Source organism: Rhinolophus sinicus, chromosome 1 (genome assembly GCF_057876585.1).
Source record: "Rhinolophus sinicus isolate RSI-liver-muscle chromosome 1, RSI-T2T, whole genome shotgun sequence".
In the NCBI taxonomy this organism is placed as follows: domain Eukaryota; kingdom Metazoa; phylum Chordata; class Mammalia; order Chiroptera; family Rhinolophidae; genus Rhinolophus; species Rhinolophus sinicus.
The window spans coordinates 10,401,711-10,423,854 of NC_142501.1; the positions used below are offsets into that span (position 1 = coordinate 10,401,711).

Here is a 22,144-nt window from a genome sequence, read left to right on the forward strand (position 1 = left end):
TTCCCCTGGCCTAGTGCCCTCGCTCCCTCTTTAGTTTCATCATTTATTCTCCATCTGAGCCACGCAGGCCTTGTTTGCCTCAGAGTCTCTTGCACTTGCTGTCCCCTTTGCCTGGGGTATCACACTGATGGTCCTCCCGTCATTCAGATCTGCCTGGATCGCTCCTCGCCAGGGAAGCCGTCCCTGACCATCCCACGGAAGACTCCGCTCCTCCCCCGTCCCCTTCGCACCACCCTTCACCCCTCACCTTCCTATTCTTATCTGGAGCACTTTATAATATCATGTGATGCTTTTATTTTGTTGATTTGTTTCTTGTTTCTCTCTCAACTATAATGCAACCTCCATGAGGGCTGGGATTTGTCTTATTCTCGGCTGAATCTTCAGCGCCTCGAACAGTGTGTATACATAGTATGAGGTCTGACAATTAAGTTTGCAAACTTGTTGCAACAGTGTTGCTAACCTTTTTTGATATCAGAGGGATTATTTATTATGAATTTGTACCAACTGGACAGTTAACCAAGTTTACTATTTGGAAATGCTGAAAAGGCTGTGTGCAAAAGTTAGATGACCTGAATTTTTCACCAATTCATGGCTCTTGCATCACGACAATGCACCCGCTCACACGGCACTGTCTGTGAGGGAGTTTTTAGCCAGTAAACAAATAATTGTATTGGAACACCCTCCCTACTCACCTAGTCTGGCACCCAATGGCTTATTTCTTTACCTGAAGATAAAGGAAATATTGAAAGCAAGACATTTTGATGACATTCAGGACATCAAGGGTAATATGACGACAGCTCTGATGGCCATTCCAGAAAAAGAGTTCCAAAATTGCTTTGAAGGGTGGACTAGGCGCGGGCGTTGGTGCATAACTTCCCAAGGGGAGTACTTCAAAGGTGACCATAGTGGTATTCAGTAATGAGGTGTGTAGCACTTTTTCTATGATGAGTTCGCAAACTTAATTGTCAGACCTCGTTGTCGCCCAGTAAATATTTGTTGAATTAATTGTTAACATTTTGGTACCTATGCTTCCAGTCACTCATCTGTTATTTCAACCGAATTATTTCATATAATTACACTTATTTCACATAAAATAGATATTATTTACCGAATTTTGCATTGTTATTATTTTATTTCACTATTATACCTGAAACGATATTTTAGTACCAACTCTTCATAAACATTTCAGTAGTGGCATACTATTCCTTTGGGTAGAGATATTAATATCTTCTTGAATTTAGGTTATTCTAATCTTTTATTATAGTAAAAATCTGTGTAATAAATATTTTAGTGCCTAAGATGTTTTTCTTTATTTTGGGTAATTTCCTTAGGACAGCATCCTACAACTGGAGTTACTGGATCAAGGGCATGAGTATCTTTACATGTCTTAATGCAGGCTGTAAAAATGACAACATCCTAATTTTTTCCTTCTGTCTTTCCCGCTCAGTCTCACCCTGCCTGCAAAAGCCCTGAGATAACTTCCAACCTCTTCAACCTTTACGGGAAGAGCCCTCTCATTGTGTACTTCCTCCAGAACTATGTCACCCTGCGGCAGCATGGCCAAGACGTGTTGATAGTCAGGAGGGAGAAAACCAAGACCATCCCATATCCTTTCCTCCATGGCTGGGGCACACATTACTCCAGGCCATTGCTTCCTGCTCCCAGAAGCGAGGATGAGGGAGGGGCCTCCAGCCCTCAGCACAGTGCCTGGCACATAGCAGCAAAGGTGCTCGTGTTAGTTCCATGTCTGCCTCAGAGGCTGCCTGTGTGGCACCTGGGCAAGTCGAATTTCCCGGTGTACAACATGTCTTCCCAGCTACCAGAATGAATGGGCTGACTAGGTACTCTGACATACTTTGCAACTCAGTAATGCTTCCCAGATTGCTCACTGACCCCAGAGTATGTATTGAATAGGACTTTTGGTGTCTAGGTGTGTGTTTCTTCTAACACCCTCTCACATGCACCCCCTCCCCCAGACACATCAGCAAATTCCTGGCCCCTTTGGCATTTATCCAAAGATTTGGTAAAAAGCTCAGCTCTTTAGAAAATAAGTGTGACATGTTGGTGTCCTGAGTCTTAGCTGTTTACCACAGAGGGTCCAAACATGGATTCAGGTAGATGTGGAGTCAAGAACCCACTCAACTGCTTACTAGCTCAATCATCTTAGACAAGTTCCAGCTTCTCTCTCAGCCTCATTTTTTCATGTCTAAAATGGGGATAACAGTACCTGCCTCATAGGCCTGTTTTGCAGAGTACACAATCGAGGCAAAGGCTTAGCATAGTCCCTGGCAGGTGACGTGTGCCTGAATGGTGCCTACCTGCGCGTAGCTCTCCTCAGGAGGAGCTTTCATAATGAACTAGTAGGACTTGTAACTCCTACCCTGCAGCGCTTCATGGCCACAAACCTATTTATATGTCTACAGGCAGAGAATAACAACTCACAATTCATAGTGTTTTATTGATGATAAAATGCTTTTCCTTGTATCACCTCATTGCTCTGTAAAGATAGTGGAGTGGAGTGGAAGGAGCGTGGGCTGGGGATACACAGCCTTGGATATGAGTCCCAGCTCAGCAACACACTGGCCTTAAGATCTCACGTGCACAGCTTAACCTCTGAGCTCAATATTGTCATCACCGCCTTCCTAAAATAAGGGCAATGATACCAAACCAATAGTGTTACAGCCAGGATGAAGTGGTATACAGCTGGTGCTAAATAAATAATAACTAGCATTGTTATTAACATCATCTAAGGTTGGGATGATTATCCCTGCTTTATAGATGAGGAACGAGACAGAGGATGACACACCTTGTTTGAGTTCCCGCCACTTGTGATGAGTGTAGTTGAGATTCTGACCCATCCAGAAGGGGGGGAGGGGGTTGGGGGAAGCGGAGAGAATTTTTCCACATACAAACATGAGATAGAGAATGAGGGTCTGGGCCTGAAAGGAAGGAAAGTGGGAATCTCTTCCTATTCACCACTGATAATAGAGTAGGAATTGTAGATGACCGTCTAAAGTAAGCATTCCCTAGCCCTTCCTTCAGCAGGAAGAGAGAAAGTCTTTATAGAAAGATAAGGAATGGCCTTGCCATGGAGAGGACAGCCTGTTTCCAAAGCAGGCCATGGTCAAAGAGCAGGAAGAGTCATTTCCTGCTCGGACTTCCGCTATCTCGTCCAGAAACAGGTCAGTTCCCTGCTCTGCCATCTCCTCCTCCCGCCCCCCTTCGCTAGTAATGCTGAGAGTCAATACCAACTGATTGGGTAGGGTTTTCCTTGACCATGAAAGCCACTGAGTCCAGCCTGACCTACGCTGACGTCATCAGCATGACCCTGAACAACATGAAGAAGCGGAGGGTTGTCCTCCAGCAGTTGAACCAGCTCTATGAGAATGAATGGAATTATTTTGATACGTACCTAAAAGAACTGCAAGACAACTTCCTCAGGTATTTAAGAGGCTTTAGGGAAGTGGCATTGTTTCAGCATTTGTCTACTGGAGCACATCATCATAATTTTTAATTGGAGGGCCTAGCCCTGTAACGTCTACAGCATGTTCAGCTTTCTTGTGGTCAGGATGTAATCTCCACAGTAATAGAGACCAGATTTTTATTTTATTTCAATATAACTGGGTTTTAGATGATATGAGGGAATTCTTTTTATTGGTGTGTTCCTTTTTTTAAAAAAGATATAATAGTTTTGTAGTTATGTTATTTTTTAAAAGAGTCATGTCTTAAAGAGATAATAATGAAGTATTTATGGATGAAATGACATCGTGTCTAGGATTTGCTTTAAAATAGCCCACTTGGGGTGGGGGTGGGGAAACAAAAGGAGTAATAGATGAGTCAAGATTGACCTTATGTTGATACTAGATAATGAGTAAATGGTGTTAATTATACTACTTTGTTTACTTTTATATATAAGTGAGTTCTGAGCCCTGGTCCTCAAACTTGGCTGGGGGCCGAGCACCCACAATTCAAAATGCTTTTTGAAGAACTCTATGAAATGTTTCAGCATAGGATATACATTTGATATAGTATTATAACATTTTAAATAGTTTTTTTCTTTCTTTAATGGTGGACATAACAAGAACAAAAGGTGACACACACTGATGTGGAATTTACTTTTGGGTGGGCTAGGGCTCTTTCGGGACATCAGTTACCACTTCCCTGATATAGCACATCAGTTAGGAGCACTAACTGGCATTCAACAAATGGCATTGAAGTTGGACAGACCGGAGCTACAGTTACAGCTCTCTCCCTCTGTGTAAATCAGTGAGCCCTTGGGAGGCTTGGATGCCATTTATATGGCAGGGACACTCACAGCAGTACTCACGTAGTTGTATGTGACAGGAGAGGTCCAGCTCAGTGCCTGGCTCAAAGGAAGTACCCAGCAGATGACGGCTGGTAGAGACAAGACCTGCAAACCCGCCGTACCATGAACACTGCAGGGTCCAAAGCAGCACAAGGACTTGGATTTGAAAAGTTTGCAGTTGGGGAGGCCTAGAGCAGTCCCCCTGAGAAAAGGAAATCCAGCAGCTATTTTTCAGGGTGTCTGCTCCGAGTGGGGGAAGAGCCGAGTTGGCACATGCAGATGGAGCTATAGCTCAATGAAGAAGCAGGGTCCGCTGCTGCTGGAGGGCTCGTTTTCTTGTGAGTCCTGAGCCCAGAGTCCTGAGTCCTCGAACTTGTCTGGGGGCAGAGCACCCACAATTCAAAATGCTTTTTGAAGAACTCCATGAAATGTTTCAACATAGGATTGTCATACAAGCTAAAGATGCTTTTCCTAGAGGAAAATATGAGCCTAAGCCATGTTTAGGGCTTCACCATCTCAAGAAATGACAACATTGAAAACATTATCAAGGAGTTACATCCAAGTTTTTCATAACAAGAACAATGGGCCATTTGGTTTTTTGTCTCTCCGTTGCACGCAGAAGCAGGCTCCACAAAGTTAAGAAAAGGTTGTGGCAGAAGATCCCAAACGTGAGAATGTTGTGTCAACACAATTTTTCTCAAAGACTCCCATTGTGGCTTCCGCCACACTGAATCCTAGTTTTTAAATACCAGGCTTTCTACATCAAGCCTACCACAGCAGAGAAGCATATGACAGCATCTTCCTTCCTTGAATGACCATGGCCTGTTTTGTCTCCCTTGAATGACCATGGCCTGTTTCCTCATTGAGTAATGTCCACTCACGTTTCAAAAGTCAGCTTGTATATTACCCAATTCAGCATTCCCATTGTGTACCCCAAACTTATCTTAACACACTCCACTGAAAACCTCCTGTAATAACACCAGCAGCAGCCGTCGCCACTTATTGAGCACTTGCTGTATACTAGACACAGCGCTAAGCACCTATGTGCCATGTTGAGATGAGGACACTGGCATGGAGAGGTGAAGTAATTTGCCCAAGGTCACACAGGAAGTGGCAGAGCCCCAACTTGACTTCAACTGGCCCTCAGAGCTCGTGTTCCAGCTTTTTCTCAGGTTATGGATTTCCTCACCTGTCTTCCTAATTTGAACATGTGTTCCTTGAGTTCGGGGACCACCCTTATTCCTCTCTGTGTCCCCAGGGCTGGTATGACCTCTGGCACACGGCAAGGGCTTGGTTACTGAGTTGCTACTGTGTGGTCAGCTCTGCTTCAGTCAGCTGCTCTTGACAGAGGTAATGAATGAATTTGTAAATATTTGCCTCTCTTGAACCTAGGAGAGAAAAGACCATGCTGCCTCTTTAGTCTTTTTCCCTATGTGTCTTTGTGATTTCCCTACAGGGACGTGAAGAATATCGACCAGAGAGAAATCGATAGAAGAAAGGCAAACCGCATGGTCATCCAACCTTCAACCGTCATCGAGGAATTCCCAGAAAAGAAATCTACAGAAATCCATCAGAGGGAGACTGAGTTTCTTTTAAGGTTTGTTTTTTAAAAGACCATGGGAAAATTAGAGCTGTGAACAATGAAAGAATTCTCCCCCCCCCCACATAAAAATTTTTAGTGTATTAGTCCTCTTATGAAAAATCTGCTCAATCACCACAGATAAAGTCATTGATGAATCTTTACTTCTTCTGTCTTCTAATCGCCACCTCACGTTTTGCCAGCACCAGCAGTGGTCTTTGCGGTCCCCCTGCCCTTCTTCACTCTGTGCTTGCGTTCCTTTTGCTGTTTTTTTGAGGTCTTTTTCTTCTCATACAGGCCAGGTCTTGCAAGTCTATGTTTGTGTTCATTTTTCTTTGCGTCATCCAAGGAATCATAAATCATGACAAAGCCAGTTATCTTGCCACCACTAAAATGGGTTCTGAATCCAAATACAAAGATGACATCTGGGGGTGGCAGGTTAGCTCAGTTGGTTAGAGTGTGGTGCTGATAACACCAAGGTTGCTGGTTCGATCCCCGAATGGGCCACTGTGAGCTGCGCCCTCCTAAAAAAAAAAAAGACATCTGGTGTGGCCTTGTATATTTTGGCTAGTTTTTTCCCAAATTTCTGTCTTAGGTACTGCGGCCTTCCCAAGGTAAAGGACGTCGGTGACGTTTTGTTTCCGTTGGTCCATTGGTCGTGAAATTGCTGGTGCAGATAGTTACTGTGTCGTTCATGATGGCAGCCGACCCTCAAGCAGCCAGGGACAAAAAAAGCTAAGAATTCTTAATACATGGAAAAGAATACATAAAACTTCACTTGCTTTTATGTGTTACTCAATTCTCATTTTATTTTTTTTATTATTAATGGTAGTAGAAAGAGCTACCAATGATTTTGTGTTTCCTCTGTGCTAAGCATTTGTACTTTATGAACTGTGTGAGTCAGAGCCCTTTCGTTGGCAAATGCCAGGAAACCAGCTCAAACTAGCTTGAGCTTTAGGAACATTTAGTGGCTTCAGTAACCGGGAAGGCCCAGACGAGTTCGCTGCAGGCACGTTGGACCTAAGGTCTCCATGATATTTTCAGGTTCTCTCTTCCTCCTTCTCTTGACCCTTTTTTCCTCTGTGCGCTGGGTTGTTTTTCAAGCTGCCTCTGTTCTCAGAGAAAGAAAGAGGCTACAGAGAGCCCCAAGCCTTGCAGCACGTGACCTAAAAGGACTCCATCCACCAAACCTCACAAACGTCTCTGATGGCTCTGCTTGAGTCATGGCCCCACACATCCTGTCTGTACCAACACTGTGTCAGGAAGAAGCAGTGCTACGATGAGCCAGACCTGAGTGTCCCTGTGACATGGGGAAGAATGGGTGAGACACCATCAGACACAGACAACATGCCCACTTTATTTATGGCTCACCAAAACCCTATTAAATAACATCACTCCCATTTTACTGAGTAGAAAACTGAGGCACAGAGATGCCAGTAAACATTGACTGAAGACCTACTATGCCAGGCACCAAGGATACGAAGAAATAAATGAGTTAAAGTTCTTACAGTCTAGAAGGAGGAAAACGATATGTAAATAGGTAACATGTAACAAGTTGCATAGGTCCTAAGAGAGAACTTCAAAAGGGAACACGGTAGGAAGTGGTCAGTTCTTTTTGTTTGCCAGGCAAGACGGAGGGGAAGAATGTCTTGGCACTCTAGGCAGAGAGCTGCTCAAGCCAATTTGCAGAACTAAAGGCAACCAGCCTGCCATTGGGTCTGGCTGGTTAGAGAGTGAGGGAGAGTTGAGGAGGGAACAGAGGGGCATCAGGAGATCTTACATACCACATCTGGGTTCTGCTGTCCTGTAGCCCGTAGGCAGACATCCAAGTCTACTCTGGAACTTAATGTTCATTATTCTAAATAACATGCTTACATATGTATTTCTTGATTTTTTTTCCTTTTAAGACATTATCTGTTGATAATTTTTTCCAGAATGTTAAGAGCTATCAAAAATGAAGCAGCATTATTTTCCATATTCTCAAATGTATCATCTACATCCTCTTAATATATCCTGTGAGCCAACGTGACCATACCAAGGACAAATGCCGTTTGCTGCTTATTCTTTTTCTCTCCATTGAAAGCAGATGCAGACGCCAAGGTTAAGAAGAAGTTGTGGCAGAAGATCCTAAAAGTGAGGATATGCTCTATTAATTTCTTCTTTTTTTAAATCTTGGAGTGTCCTTCTCAGGCCCTTATCCTCCTCTAAGCTGGACTGGTGTGCTCTAGGTCTGCTCATGTTATCATCTTGGGGCTTTTTTCACCATCATCTTAGGACTTCCATCTGTCAACTTTACTTTGTTTCGTCTCTGTTTCCCATGTCACGTGTCTTCCTTTTTTTAATTTTACTTCCTTATTTTGTTGGAGCACATTTCCTAGTAGCTCTTGAAGAAAAGATACCTGGGAAGCTTTTGGGTTTTTTTCTTTATGTATCCAGAATGATTTTGCTCTTGATTAATATTTGACAAATGTTTTGCTGGGACTCAAATTCTAAATTAAAAGTCAATTTGGGGGCAGATGGGTGGCTCAGTTGGTTAAAGCACGAGCTCTGGGCAATGGGGTTGCTGGTTCGATTCCTACATGGGCCAGCAAGCTGCACCCTCCGCAAGTAGAATGAAGTCAATGAGCTGCCGCTGAGCTCCTGGGTGACCAGATGGCTCAGTTGGTTGGAGCACCAGCTCTCAACCACAAGGTTGCCAGTTCGACTCCTCGACTCTCATAAGGAATGGTGGGCTCTGCCCCCTGCAACTAAGATTGAACACGGCACCTTGAGCTGAGTTGCCGCTGAGCTCCCGGATGGCTCAGTCGGTTGGAGCGTGTCCTCTCAACCACAAGGTTGCTGGTTTCAACTCCCACAAGGGATGGTGGGCTGCGCCCCCTGCAACTAACAACAGGCAACTGGACCTGGAACTGAGCTGCGCCCTCCACAGCTAAGATTGAAAGGACTACAACTTGACTTGGAAAAGTCCCAGAAGTACACACTGTTCCCCAATAAAGTCCTGTTCCCCTTCCCCAATAAAATCTTAAAAAAAAAAAAAAAAGAAAAGAAAAGAAAAAGAAAGTCAATTTGCCACAGAATTTTGAAAATAAAATAAAAAAACACCCTTTTTTCCTACCTTCTAGTTTTTTTGTTGAAAAGTCTGATACCATTCTGATTCCTATGGCCTATATGTTGTATGTCACCGTTTTTTCCTGTGGAAGCTTTTAGGATATTGTCTTTACCCCGAGCGTTCTGCAGTTTCAGTTATGGGCCTTGGTATCAGTCTTTTTCTTAATATGTTTCATTGGGGTTGGGAAGCCCTCTTAGACGGGAGAGTAGTGTCCTCCAATTCTGAGAATTTTGATTATTTCATCATTTCCTTCCTTTCATTTTCCCTGCTCTGTTTTTCTGGATTATACTTAGTTGTTGGAGCTCCTGGACTGATTCTCTAATTGTCTTATCTTTATTCTCCTATCTGTATGAATTTCTGTCCTACCTTCTAAGAGGGTTTCTACATTTTATCTTCCAACACTTATTTTAATTTCAAAAATTCTATAATATGATTAATTTCCTAGAGTGAGCTCTTTCTTGTATTTTGTCTGTTTCTTTTTCATAGACTCCTCTTCTTTTTCATGGGTGTGATATTGTCATCTATAACTGAGGATATTAATCTTTTTTTGTTTGTTTCTTCTGACCCCCCCCCCCCCATATTATTTCTGCGGGTATCTTTCTTGGATACCTTTTTATGTATTTTGTTTATTTGCTTGTTTTGAATGCACTTTCATCTTTGAGTTTTCCTTAAATTATGGATGATCCTGGGCTGTCTTCATATTTAAGAGTGAAGCTCTAAAAAACTGACAGTGGATGTATCAGAGGCATGGCTTCTCAATTGGTGGGCTCTCTTTTTCTGGGATTAGGGAAGTAAAACAGCTTTCTCACTGAGAGACCCTCAATTATCAGCATCTCTGCCACTTTTCTCAGAAGCAGTTCAGTTTCTTAGAAGAAGAATCCTCCAGTCATTTGCCTGTGGGTCATATGCCTGCCTAATGGCATTCTGGAAACAGAGGAAACAAATGGCGGTAGGGATCCTGCATCTAGTAGGCAGACTTCCACTTAACTTTCTTTATTTTCTACTAATCTAGTATCCCCAAGCCGAAAGCCTATTTATTTCAAGTTCTGCAGAAAACAAAATCTTCAAATTTTCTTTTTATTTCCTGAACAATTCTTTCACATAATGTATAAGTTAGTATTATATTTTGTCAAATATAAAGATGAAAAATAAGGAATTACAGTGGCACAAAGGTTGATTCTCACTTATAAGTCTGGAGGGACACAGTGTAGCTTGAAATGGTGCGTCTAGGCCTTCAGGGACCCAACTCCACCCTCCTAACCCTTGGCTTCCTTCGTCGGGGTCCTTATAGTCCATCAAGATGGCTGCTGGAGTTCCAGGTGTACTGTCTGTAGACCAGCAACTAAAGGAAGGGAAGACGAGAGCTAAACCCATTCTCATTCTCTCTCTCTCCCCTCTCGCCTCTCGTTTTAAAAATACTTTTTTAGAAGCAAAATTAAGACTAAGGTACAGATGTTTCCCATGTACCTCTTGCCCCAGCACATGCAGAGCCTCCTCCATTAGCAACAATCCTGACCTTCAATCTGGACCTGAGTGGAACATTTGTGACAATTGGATGAACCTACATCGACACATTATAATCACTCAAAGTCCAAAGTTTACATTACAGTTCACTTTTTTTTTTTTTTTTAATTTTTACTGGGAAACAGTGTGTTTCTCCAGGGCCCATCAGCTCCAAGTCGTTGTCCTTCAATCTAGTTGTGGAGGGCGCAGCTCAGCTCCAAGTCCAGTTGCCATTTTCAATCATCAGTTGCAGGGGGTGCAGCCCACCATCCCATGTGGGAATTGAACCGGCAACCTTGTTGAGAGCTCCTGCTCTAACCAACTGAGCCATCTGGCCGCCCCTCTGGAAACTCAACAGCAGCTCATTGTCTTCAATCTAGTTATGGAGGGCTCAGCTCACTGGCCCATGTGGGGATCAAACCGGCAACCCTGTTGTTCAGAGCTCACTCTCTAACCAATTGAGCAAGCGTGCTGCCCTATATTTCACTCATGGTGTTATCTGTTCTATGAGTTAAGACAAAATGTATAATGATACGTATCTATTATTATAATATTATGCAAAATATTTTCACTGCCCTAAAAATCCTCTGTGCTCTACTCCATCAAACCCACGACAACCAATGATCTGTTTATTGTTTCCATAGTTGTGCCTTTTATGTCATATAGATGGAATCATACAGAATATAGCCTTTCAGATGGGCACTATGCATTTAAGGTTCTCCATGTCTTTTCATGTCTTGATAGTCCATTTCTTTTTAGTGCTAAATAATATTCCATTGTCTGGAGGTACCACAGTTTGTTTATCCGTTTACCTACTGAAGGACATCTTGGTTGCTTCCAAGTTTTGGCAATTATGAATAAATATATTACATTTGGTATTGTCATTTGATTTTGGCCATTCTAGTAGGTGTGTAGTGGCATCTAATTGCTGTTTTAATGTGCATTTCTGTGATGACATGATGTGGAGCATATTTTCATATGCTTATTTGCAATCTGTATCTCTTCTTTGGTAAGATATCTGGTAAGGTCTTCGGCCCATTTTTTTCTCTTAAAGATTTTATTGGGGAAGGGGAACGGGACTTTATTGGGGAACAGTGTGTACTTCCAGGCCTTTTTTCCAAGTCAAGTGGTTGTCCTTTCAGTCTTAGTTGTGGAGGGCGCAGCTCAGCTCCAGGTCCAGTTGCCGTTGCTAGTTGCAGGGGCGCAGCCCACTCTCCCTTGTGGGAGTCGAACTGGCAACCTTGTGGTTGAGAGCCCACTGGCCTATTTAGGAATCGACTGGCAGCCTTTGGAGTTAGGAGCACGGAGCTCCAACCTCCTGAGCTATCAGGCTGGCCCCCCATTTTTTAATTAAGTTGTAAGGTGAAACCTAACTGATTGATTTTAGATCTTTCTTCCTTTCTAATATATACATATAATGCTAGAAATTTCCTTCTAAGCACTGCTTTCAGCATCCCACAAATTTTGATAAGTTGTGTTTTCATATTCATTTAGTTAAAAATATTTTTAAATTTCTGTTGATCTCTCTTCTTTGACCCATATGTTATTCAGAAGTACATTGTTTAATCTCCAAGTATTTGGGGATTTTCCAGCTATCTCTCTGTTAACTGATTTTTATTTGATCCATTTTGGTCTGAGAACAGATATTGTATGATTTTTATTCTTTTACATTTGTTAAGGTATATTTTTTGGCCCGGAATGTGGTCTATCATGGTGTACGTTACGTGTGAGCTTGAGGAAAATGTGTATTCTGCTGTTGTTGGGTGGAGTAGTCTATGGATATCAATGATATCCAGTTGAGTGATGATGGCACTGCTGAGTTATGTCCTTACTGATTTTCTGCCTGCTGGATCGGTCCAATTCTGATAGAGGGGTTTTAGAGTCTCCAACTATGATAGTGGATTCATATATTTGTCCTGCAGTTCAATCAGTTTTTGCCTTGTGTAGTTTGACATTCTATTAGTAGGAACACACACATGAAGAATTATGTCTTTTTCTGATGTTCTTCAGTAAGAGAGCGTCGCCTCTGGTGGCGTGCTATTTCCATACTAGCTTCAGGCCACTGGGAATGGTTTGTAACTTATCTAATATGAGGATTTAATGAATACAGTTAAGTAAAATAGCAGGAAATTATTACCATTATCATTAGTTATAATATTAATATTATCAGTAGCATAATTGCTATTAGTAGTAATATCAGTATCATTTTGATAGTATTCTCCTGTTTTCTCTTTTCTAGAATACTGGTTATTGACATACTGGACCCTTTGGGTTGACTTTGCTATTTATTTAATTTCATTTCTCTTATGTATTCCTGTTATACTTTCTGGATAATTTAATTTAGTTTATCTTTCAACATTAATGTTAACATATTTGGTAATTATGTTTTTAATTTTTAAGGGCTCTTGTTCTACTGACTGTTCCTTTTCATTGCATTCTGTTCTTGTTTTATGGATGCAATTCTCCTTGATGTTCTCTAAGAATATGCATTCAAGTTTGAGGATTTGTTCACCTTTTTTTATTGTTTATTTGTTTTTAATTTTCTTTTGTTTGATGAATTTTCTTGTACTGCAAAGTAGCTTTTTAAATTTGTTTAAGTTGGACTTTCTCTTTAATTTTGTAAGCACTTACCAAATATGTAGTGATTCATGATTTTCTGTTTATACTTAATTAAGGCCACACTAGAATTATTGATGGAGAACTTTGGGTATACAGTACAACTTGCTCCGTGGTATCCTCTCCGGACCTATACATCTTCATGCATATTCTGGGTGTGACTTACTTCTCTACAACACTTCATCGAGTGTATATACTTTCTGATTCCAGAAATCTACAGAAACAAGTGCTAAGCAGATGTATTCCTCACATTCACTTGATTTTTATGAGTTTATACACTTTTGTGTTTCTTCAGTCTCATTATAATATGGTCACAAGAGGAAGTGATTATAAATATATGAGCATACTATACTGTCAAAAAAAGATTGTCTTTTTGGAGAATTGACCCCTTTATCATTATATAATGACCTTCTTTATCCCTTATAACTTTCCTTGCTTCGAAGTCGGCTCTGTCTGAAATTAGTATAGCTACTTCTGCTGTCTTTTGATTAGTGTTGGCATGGTATATTTTTCTCCTTTCATTTACTTTTAATCTATAACCCCATTCTCTTTTAAGAGGCATTCCCAGAAGCCCCAAACAACATTTCCACTTACATCTCATTGCTAGAACCATGACTACCACACCTTCATTCTTTTTTAGAAAATTATTTAAAAAAACATTTCAAATGTTCTTTTATAAGTATATAATAATTATTATTAATTTATCATATTATAGAGGTATAATTTACCATAAAATTTGCTCATTTTAAGGGTACAAGTCAGTGATTTTTTAGTAAATTTACAGAGTTTTGCAACAATTACTACAATCCAGTTTTTCAACTTTTTCAAAAAGTTCTAAAGCTCTTTCCCCAGAAAGATCCCTCATGCCCATTTGTAGTCAATCCCATGTCTCCCCTCCCTTTATAATAACCTCCCTGGAAGTACCATATAACATTACCACTTTAAGAGCCAGCTATTAGTCACATGGTGATAGTAGTTTCAAAGGAGGCTGGAAAATGTCGTTTGTTTGTTTATTAATCTAATCTGGGCTCATTGCTGTCTTAAACAAAACCTGGCTCCGTTGCTAAAGAAAAAGTGGAGAGTGGGTGATGGGTTGGTAGCTAACCATCTCTATCACAGATAGATGGTATTATACTCTCCATTTTAGAAATGAAGAAACCAAAGCTTAATGAGCTGAGAAATTTACCCAAGGAAATCATCCGATATTAAACCTAATTTGAATTTTCCTTCGAACCAGAAAAAGACCACAATTTTTTTTATAATAGCCATTTAGCTTGAGACCCATCTGTTTGAATCTTATAGGATCAATGGTGACTCATTAATAGTCTTTCTGATACTCATCTTAGATTCTCAAACATATAAAAAGCCAGCTCAATCTAATTTACTGATATTATTGTTGTTCCATCAGACTTGACTATACTTCAACTACTTACTTTCACTAACCCCTAGCTGACCTTAAAACCCAGCTCAGGCATCACTTCTAGGAAGTCTTCCTTGACTTGCCTACTCAGGGTACCCATTATGTGCCCTAAACTCTCCTGATCACACTCCACAGAATTTTGCCTACTTTAGTCATAGATTTGCTTGTCCATCTCCCTAGACTGAAGATTTGTCCTTGAGGTCAGGAATCTTGTCCTGGATTTTCCCAGTGCCTAATCCAGTGCCTGGCACGCAACAGGTCTGAGCTTGGAAAATAAATGAAGGAGTCACCGTGGTGTGTTCAGCCCTCCGCTTCAGGTGTCTGCTACTGCCACTGTGATTGGTTGATTTGTAAACTTTTTCTTTCAACACCTATTGAGATTCCAGTGAAAACTTTGAAGAAATTACACTGAATTTTTGAGCTAATTTTTGTTGATGTCCTTTTTGTTTGCCCCACAGGAAGGAAAAGGAGGAAGAAGGGAGACAGGATTTGAACTACTCTCACTTGTCACTTTCAAGCTCTGATGAATTCTCTTCCCCAGGACAAGAAAGCTCCTCTGAAGTCGTTGATATTTCTAATTTCAGGTACAGTAGAACAACAACAGGAGAAAAAGTAAATTGTGGCTGAAGACTAAGAAATAGAAATAACTATTCCCAGGAAAGAGGAAAGAGTCCATTATAGTTTTCCCTAGGCTGATTGAAAAACAGGAGTGGGAATTTTTTGCTTGGGTCATTACATTTACTCTGTTACCCATTGTTTCATATAAAACATGATAACTAACAAAATCTAATTTATAATATAATACTGGCTGCCATTTATTAACTGGTTTCTCTGTGCCAAGCATTAAGCTACACACATCAGCAACATGACCTCATTTTAACCTTCATAACAGCCATATGAGGTAGAGATGATTCACTGCAATTTATACAGCAGCTAGCCCAGGTTTGGAAAGGTTTCAAAAGTTCCCTGCAGTGGACACTAGGTAAATAACTGTAGCGAAGACACACTCCCTATTTTCAAGGGGCTCACAGTTTGGTAGAAAGAGGGCAGATCTATCAACAAATAAATGCCATAAGTTCCAGAGGTGCTCTTAGACAGATGGGACAAAGAACCCAATAGCCTGGAGCCACGCGGAAACATTTTACAGAAGTCGTGGCCCTTGACCTAAGTAGGTGGTTGCCAGGCAGAAAGCAGGGGCTGAGAAAAGAGGCCAGCATTCTCAGTGGATGGAGCAGAGGAGGGAAAGCTCAGAGGTAGGAAGTAGCATGGCAGGAGCTCACGAAAGTGTGTGAGGGGCTTCCAGGGATGGTGAGCGTGGAGAAGATCCCTGGACAATTCATGAAGGGATTTCCATGAAGTACTTTATTTTCTAAGTCAGGGAGAGCCACTGGAAGACATTAAGCAGGGAAACCACATGGTCAGATTTGGATTTTAAAAGTTCTGACGGCAGATGGTGGTCTTCACCAAGGAGTGTGTATGTATTTTGGAGGATTTGCAGTCTCCCACAAATGTTTACCTCTGTATGGAACCCTGCCCATACTTCTTGATCATAGTCCCCAACTTTCTTGATCTTGTCTCTCTCTCTCTCTCTCTCTCTCTCTCTCTCTCTCTCTCTCTCTCTCTCTCTCTCTCTCAAACATTTATGAGAACTCAGCCACTAATAATATATTAATTATTCAGAAATCATACACACACACACACACACACACACACACACACACACACACACACAACCAGAGACATATATTTGGTCCTATACTGATATAGTATGTATACTATAAAACATGCAGAAAAAAAAAGAAATTAAAAAGGATGAGATAATAATAGTAGAAGTTCCAATATCTTCTCCTCATAATGAGGCCATTGTGGATCCATGTTGGTAGGGATGACTACTCTAGGAGAGCCCCATGTAAAAATTAATCAGGTAAAGGAGTTACCGTTCAGTTTCCCCCACAGGAAAAGATGAAGCAGTAGAAGGAGCTTTGACTCTAAAAAGATCTGGGGTTTTGAATCTTTGCCCTGCCCGGCTTTGTGACTTTAAGTCAAATTACCTAAGTTCTCTTGGCCTGTTTCCTTGGCCATAAAAATGTGATGGGTGTTATGTATGAATGATCTAACCCATATAATGAGCCTGGCATAGAAACTGCCAGTAATTAATAAGCATCATTTTTTTACCCCCTGAAATTCCTGACATTCCGTAATTCAGGAAGCCTTCGAGCATGCCTGCTTCAGAGCACAGGCCTAGCCGAGCCCAGGACTCCCTGGTTTTCTGGGCCCTGGGCTAGCTTACCTTGTAGGGCAGTCCTTACCCTGCTCACTCACTATTGGGCACTGAAATTATGAAGCGCCAGAAAACGCACAAGTTCTCACCCACAGGGAAGAACCTCCAAGCTCCAAAAGTTTCACATTTGGGAGGGCACAGCCTGGGTCCAGTGAATTTCTTATAAGAAAAAATAGACTGATTACATTTTAGAACTTTGCCTCTCTATACTTGTGAAGTTAGGAATACATCCTCTTGAAAGGTCACACTGATTTTAAATTTTTTGTTTTTATTTTAATTAAAATAATACATATTTATCTTTAAGAATCAAATAGAGCTGCCTCTCTATTTGATTACTTCTCTGCAGCTCTGTTTCCTGATGTGTAAAATAGTATGTATAGTATAAAGTTGTTATGAGGATCAAACTAGTTAACATTTATAAAGCACTGAGAACAATGCTTGATGCAAAGTTAGCATAATACAAGTGCTTATTAAATTATCTGATCAATGGTTCTACAAAGCTTGTTACAAAAAAATTATACTCCCCTGGATCCCTTTTCCTATTCTCCAGCAACAACACTTTCCACTTTCTTAACTGATTGTCCTGGTATTTGTTTTCCTCTTTATGTCTAAATCTCATGCTGCTCTGCTCCTCGATCGTTCAGTGTCAGGCTTTATCTATGGAGTTCTCACTAGGAAAGGTGAGGCCTAGGCTCTGTCTCACACGCACACCTTCCCATCTCCCATCCTCCCTATGGGTTTCTGTTGTGATCTTGGTTGGATCATGAGTCAGCGTTATTATACCATCAGTACCATTGCCATGAGCCACAGAGTGTACTGTGGTTAGTTTTCTTTTCTTGCAAAACTATTTGCCATCCCTGGAACTAAGTCTCTCTCTTTTTTAATCTGCCTGTTTTCTCGCTTTTTTCCCCTTATGTACAGGTCTGACAATTAAGTTTGCAAACTTGTTGCAACAATGTTGTTAACTTTTTTTTATATCAGAGGGATTATTCATTATGAATTTGTACCAACTGGACAAACAGTTAACCAAGTTTACTATTTGGAAGTGCTGAAAAGGGTGCGTGAAAAAGTTAGATGACCTGACCTTTTCGCCAACAATTCATGGCTCTTGCTTCACGACAATGCACCAGCTCACATGGCACTGCCTGTGAGGGAGTTTTTAGCCAGTAAGCAAATAACTGTATTGGAACATCCTCCCTACTCACCTGATCTGGCCCCCAATGACTTCTTTCTTTACCTGAAGATAAAGGAAATATTGAAAAGACATTTTGATGACATTCAGGACATCAAGGGTAATATGACGACAGCTCTGATAGCCATTCCAGAAAACGTTCCAAAATTGCTTTGAAGGGTGGACTAGGCGCTGGCGTCGTTGCATAGCTTCCCAAGGGGAGTATTTCAAAGGTGACCATAGTATATTCAGCAATGAGGCATGGAGCATTTTTTTCTAGGATGAGCTCACGAACTTAATTTTCCAACCTCGTATTTATTGCAATTTGTCTCCAGATTCTCCCTTGGTTGTACAAATCTCTCAGTACAATTATTTTACATAGTCTATCAATTTCACCTTTATTTCCCTGACTTGCTTCACTCCTGATGGTGGATTTCTAGGCTATATGTTGGGGATTCCCTTCTTCATTCTCTTGATCACACTGGTTTTTAAATCTGTTTTTGTTTGTGTCTTTATGGTTCATCCACAGAGAGTTCACCAAGAAGTTGGAACCAACGTACAAAAGGAAAGTATTCTTCCTCAGCTTCTCGCCTTCCAGCTCACCTGGATGAATCCTTGTCCAAGAACTGGGAGAACTTTTTGGATGAAGCCTATGCATGTTGTTGAGTTTAACCTAAAACAAAAACTACAAACCAAACAAAATAATAATAATACTGCAACACATCTAGTCATTTCTAGTCCATGGGACAAAAAGTATTGAAGTTCATGTCTACCTGGGCCAAAGTCAGGATTTAAATTGAAGCTAAGTCACTTCATTCACTCATGCATTTACTTACTAGTTCTTTTTATTTTTTTGGGGGGGAATATTGGGGAACACTGTGTCTCTCCAGGGCCATCAACTCCAAACCGCTGTCCCCCAACTTAGCCGTGGAGGGCGCAGCTCAGCCCCAAGTCCAGTCACCATCCCCAATCTTTAGTTGCAGGGGGCGCAGCCCACAACCCTGGAATCGAACTGGCAACCTTGCTGTCGAGAGCCAGTGCTCCAACCAACTGAGCCATCCGGCCTCTCCTACTTACTAGTTCTTTCATTCACTTGTTTAATAAGAACACCATGGAATGTATACTATTACTATGTAACATAGCAATAGTAATCATAGGTGACATCATTTATCGAGTACTTACTATGTGGTGAGTGCTCTGGTAAGTTCTTTTTCGACATTATCTTGGTTCATCCTCCTGGGGGCCCCGTGAAATGGTGCTGTTACTCCATTGTCCTTAGAGGACACTGGGGCTTGGAGAGACTGAGCAAACCTTCACCGGGTGTCTATTCTATGTCATGCCTGGACGAGTTCCTGTGCATACAGAGATGAATAAAAACAGAGTCCCTGACCTTAAGGGGCTCACAATCTGGAAGAAGGGGTAGTAGGATGTAGAAACCAAAAAGTGCATGAATGCTTTGCTAGGGATCTGTGGGAACTCCAAGGAAAACCAAGTCAGAGAGACTTCACTGAGGTGCAGAGGTACAGGGGCCAGTGTGCAGAAGGGTCTGCAGCTGGGCTTAGAGGCTTGGCTGGTATCATTTTGGCCTCAGAGCACAAGGGGGTGACCTGTTCTGTGTTAGAACAGTCTGCCTGGCACAGCTCAGAGGGAAGAAATCATGCAGATGGCTGTTTGCCTGAACCAAGACGCAAATAAGTACATCCTTGGGACCTACACTGTCTCCCACGGATATGCATCTTCACTCGAACCCCGAGTGTAACTCTAGGTGACTCCCTTGGAGAATATCACCCAGGTAAAGGGATGGAGGAAGGGGGGTAGGGAAGGAGCTCCAGCTTTGGCCCCAGAAAATTCCGAGCTTTGAATCCCTGTAGCTACATGACTTGACCTCTCTGAGCTTGCTTGCTTGAATGCAGAAAGGAATGCCTGCCTAGGAGGGTAGTGTTGTCGTGATGGTTAAATGACATAATTAATGCAAAGTTCCTGGCATAGCTTATTCCCCTTGGTAACTGCTACGAGCTATTGTTGTTGTTGTTATCACTGCTGTTAAAAAGCATACTCTTCTGAAACCAGGACATGTTGAGCATGTGCCATGTATAAGGCACCGTACGGCTCCGATGACCAGAGCATTCTCTCTTGCCTCCGGTCCGCCACCCAAGCCACAATCAGCTCTTTATTTGCAGTTCTTCTCAGGAGAAATGCTCCCTCTCCTATTTCTGGACCTTTTGCCTGTTGCTGCTTTTGTATCTGGATATTCCTTCTCCCTCTTCCCTGTGAACTCCTCCCTGTCTCGTTAATTCCTGCTCCTCCTTCAGGACCCCGTGTAGATGTCCCCTCCTCCAGAAAGCCTTCCCTGATACACCACCAGCAAAGTTGACATTTGTGCCCCTCCTACATGGTCCGATGGCCTTTCCTGCACCCTCATTATGGTAGCAGTTACCACAGTGGATGTAAATGCCTGTTTACCTATCTATGTCTACCACTAGCCCCAACCCAGAAAGGAGGTGTCCTGATTTTCTGGCCCAGGGCAAACTGCACTGCTGTCTTTCAAGACTGTCCTTTGCACAGCACTTGGGTCCAACATCATCCCTGCACGGACCCTTTCCAGAAATTACCGAGGACTCATAACCATAGGCCTCTCAGGAAGTTCAAGATGAAAAGACCTGTCTCCGTTCTTTGTAAATATTAGAAGGGAAAATTATGGGAAAGAATCCTTTGCCCTTTATAAGGGGAGGGGCAGAGCATCAAAGAGAACAGTTAACAAGCATTTACTGTAATGTGGGATAAAGCAAATGAGTAATTGTGTGATACTCCACTTCTGTCATTCCCAATGTTGCTGGGAACCAGTATTCTCAGCATGGAAGAAAGGAAATTCAGATGTTAAACTAGAACAGATGAAGTTAAAATCCTACAGTCCTGGTTTGAATTGATTATGCATATACAGGTTTAGCACATGGGTTAAGAGCATGGACACTGGAGCCAGACTGTGAGTCTTGGGCAAGTTATTTAACTTTGTGGTGCCTCAGTTCCATCATCTGTAAACAGGGATAATAAATAGTTCCTACCTCATGGTTTCTTTGTGTGGAGTGAATGTGCTAATCTGTGGAAAGCGGTAAGTGCTATAAATGTTAGTTATCAAATGTTACCTTTGGCTTCTCTCCTTTGCTTCTGAGAGCTCACGTCTCTCTAGCACCTTTCACTCCAACAGAACTACTTGCAGCTTCCTAAATAAGCCTCTGTGTTCCATCTGTCTTTCCCACAATGCCCAGCTGGCAAATCCTTACTTATCCTTTCAGCCCCAAATTAAGGGTTACCACCTAGATGAGGACCCCCAGGGAGAGGTCTGCTTGGTTCCCAACTGCATATACAAGTATGTATAATCCTTCTTATCTTGCCCTGTATGTGATTATGTTTCTGTATCTACCCTACTAGACTCACGGCTTCTTGAGGGCAGAAACCTGTCTTTATCTCCATATCCAGCAGAGAACTGAGACCAGTGTTTACTAAATGTTGGTTAAATAAACTGTCATAGGTATGCCTCTCTGAGCAGCTATATGCTGAAGTTGGGAGTTTTGGTATACCAGAAGTGCCAAAAAATGTATACAAGTGGACACTTTGGTCAACATTGCTCAAGCAGTAGTTCACCATTATCAGAGGTGTCTGTACGCTGATGGTAACCAGTCTGAGCACCTCTTGTAATTGCAGAAGTTAAACGTGACTTGTATTCATCTTTTGTTATTGGTATATGTTGAGTATTACAATTTTAATACAGTTTTCCTTTCTTGAAATGTGTATACATTTTTTTGGCACCGTGTGTGTGTGTGTGTGTGACTGTAATTGCCTATATACTTATCTATATCCCCCACTAGGGTTTGCATCGTTTGCTGTTGAATCCCTAGCACCTAACACCTAGCACAGTGTCTGACACATAGTAGGAATTCAATAAACATCTCTTGAGTGAATGAAATATGTTAAGGGGAGATGTACCCAGTGAAATTCTTTTTGTGTGTGTGATGACTCTTCATTCTTTAGTTCTCTACTATAGCATTTCTCAAATTTGAGCTCTTGAAACTCCAAGAATATATATCTAACATATATCCACAGGCACTAGTTTGAGGAAACTCAAATGTATGCCACGGAATCATATGCCTCTATTTGATTA

The 22,144-nt window shown here is 41.6% G+C and overlaps 1 protein-coding gene across 4 annotated transcripts in view; it reads left to right on the forward strand.

Moving 5' to 3' along the window:
* The window catches only part of FAM227A (family with sequence similarity 227 member A), a 53,963-nt gene extending 32,193 nt beyond the window's left edge, over positions 1–21,770 (forward strand). For 3 of the 4 annotated variants that reach the window (XM_088796408.1, XM_088796412.1, XM_088796410.1), the window contains 5 exons: positions 1,448–1,604; positions 3,288–3,441; positions 5,763–5,903; positions 14,992–15,117; positions 18,515–21,770. In XM_088796408.1, the coding sequence (XP_088652534.1) occupies positions 1,448–1,604; positions 3,288–3,441; positions 5,763–5,903; positions 14,992–15,117; positions 18,515–18,596 (660 nt within the window). In that variant the 3' untranslated portion in view covers positions 18,597–21,770. Of the gene's footprint in view, positions 1–1,447; positions 1,605–3,287; positions 3,442–5,564; positions 5,657–5,762; positions 5,904–14,991; positions 15,118–18,514 lie in introns of those variants that run through there. The other variant, XM_088796411.1, reaches the window with a different exon arrangement.
* Positions 21,771–22,144: the final 374 nt, after the last annotated feature.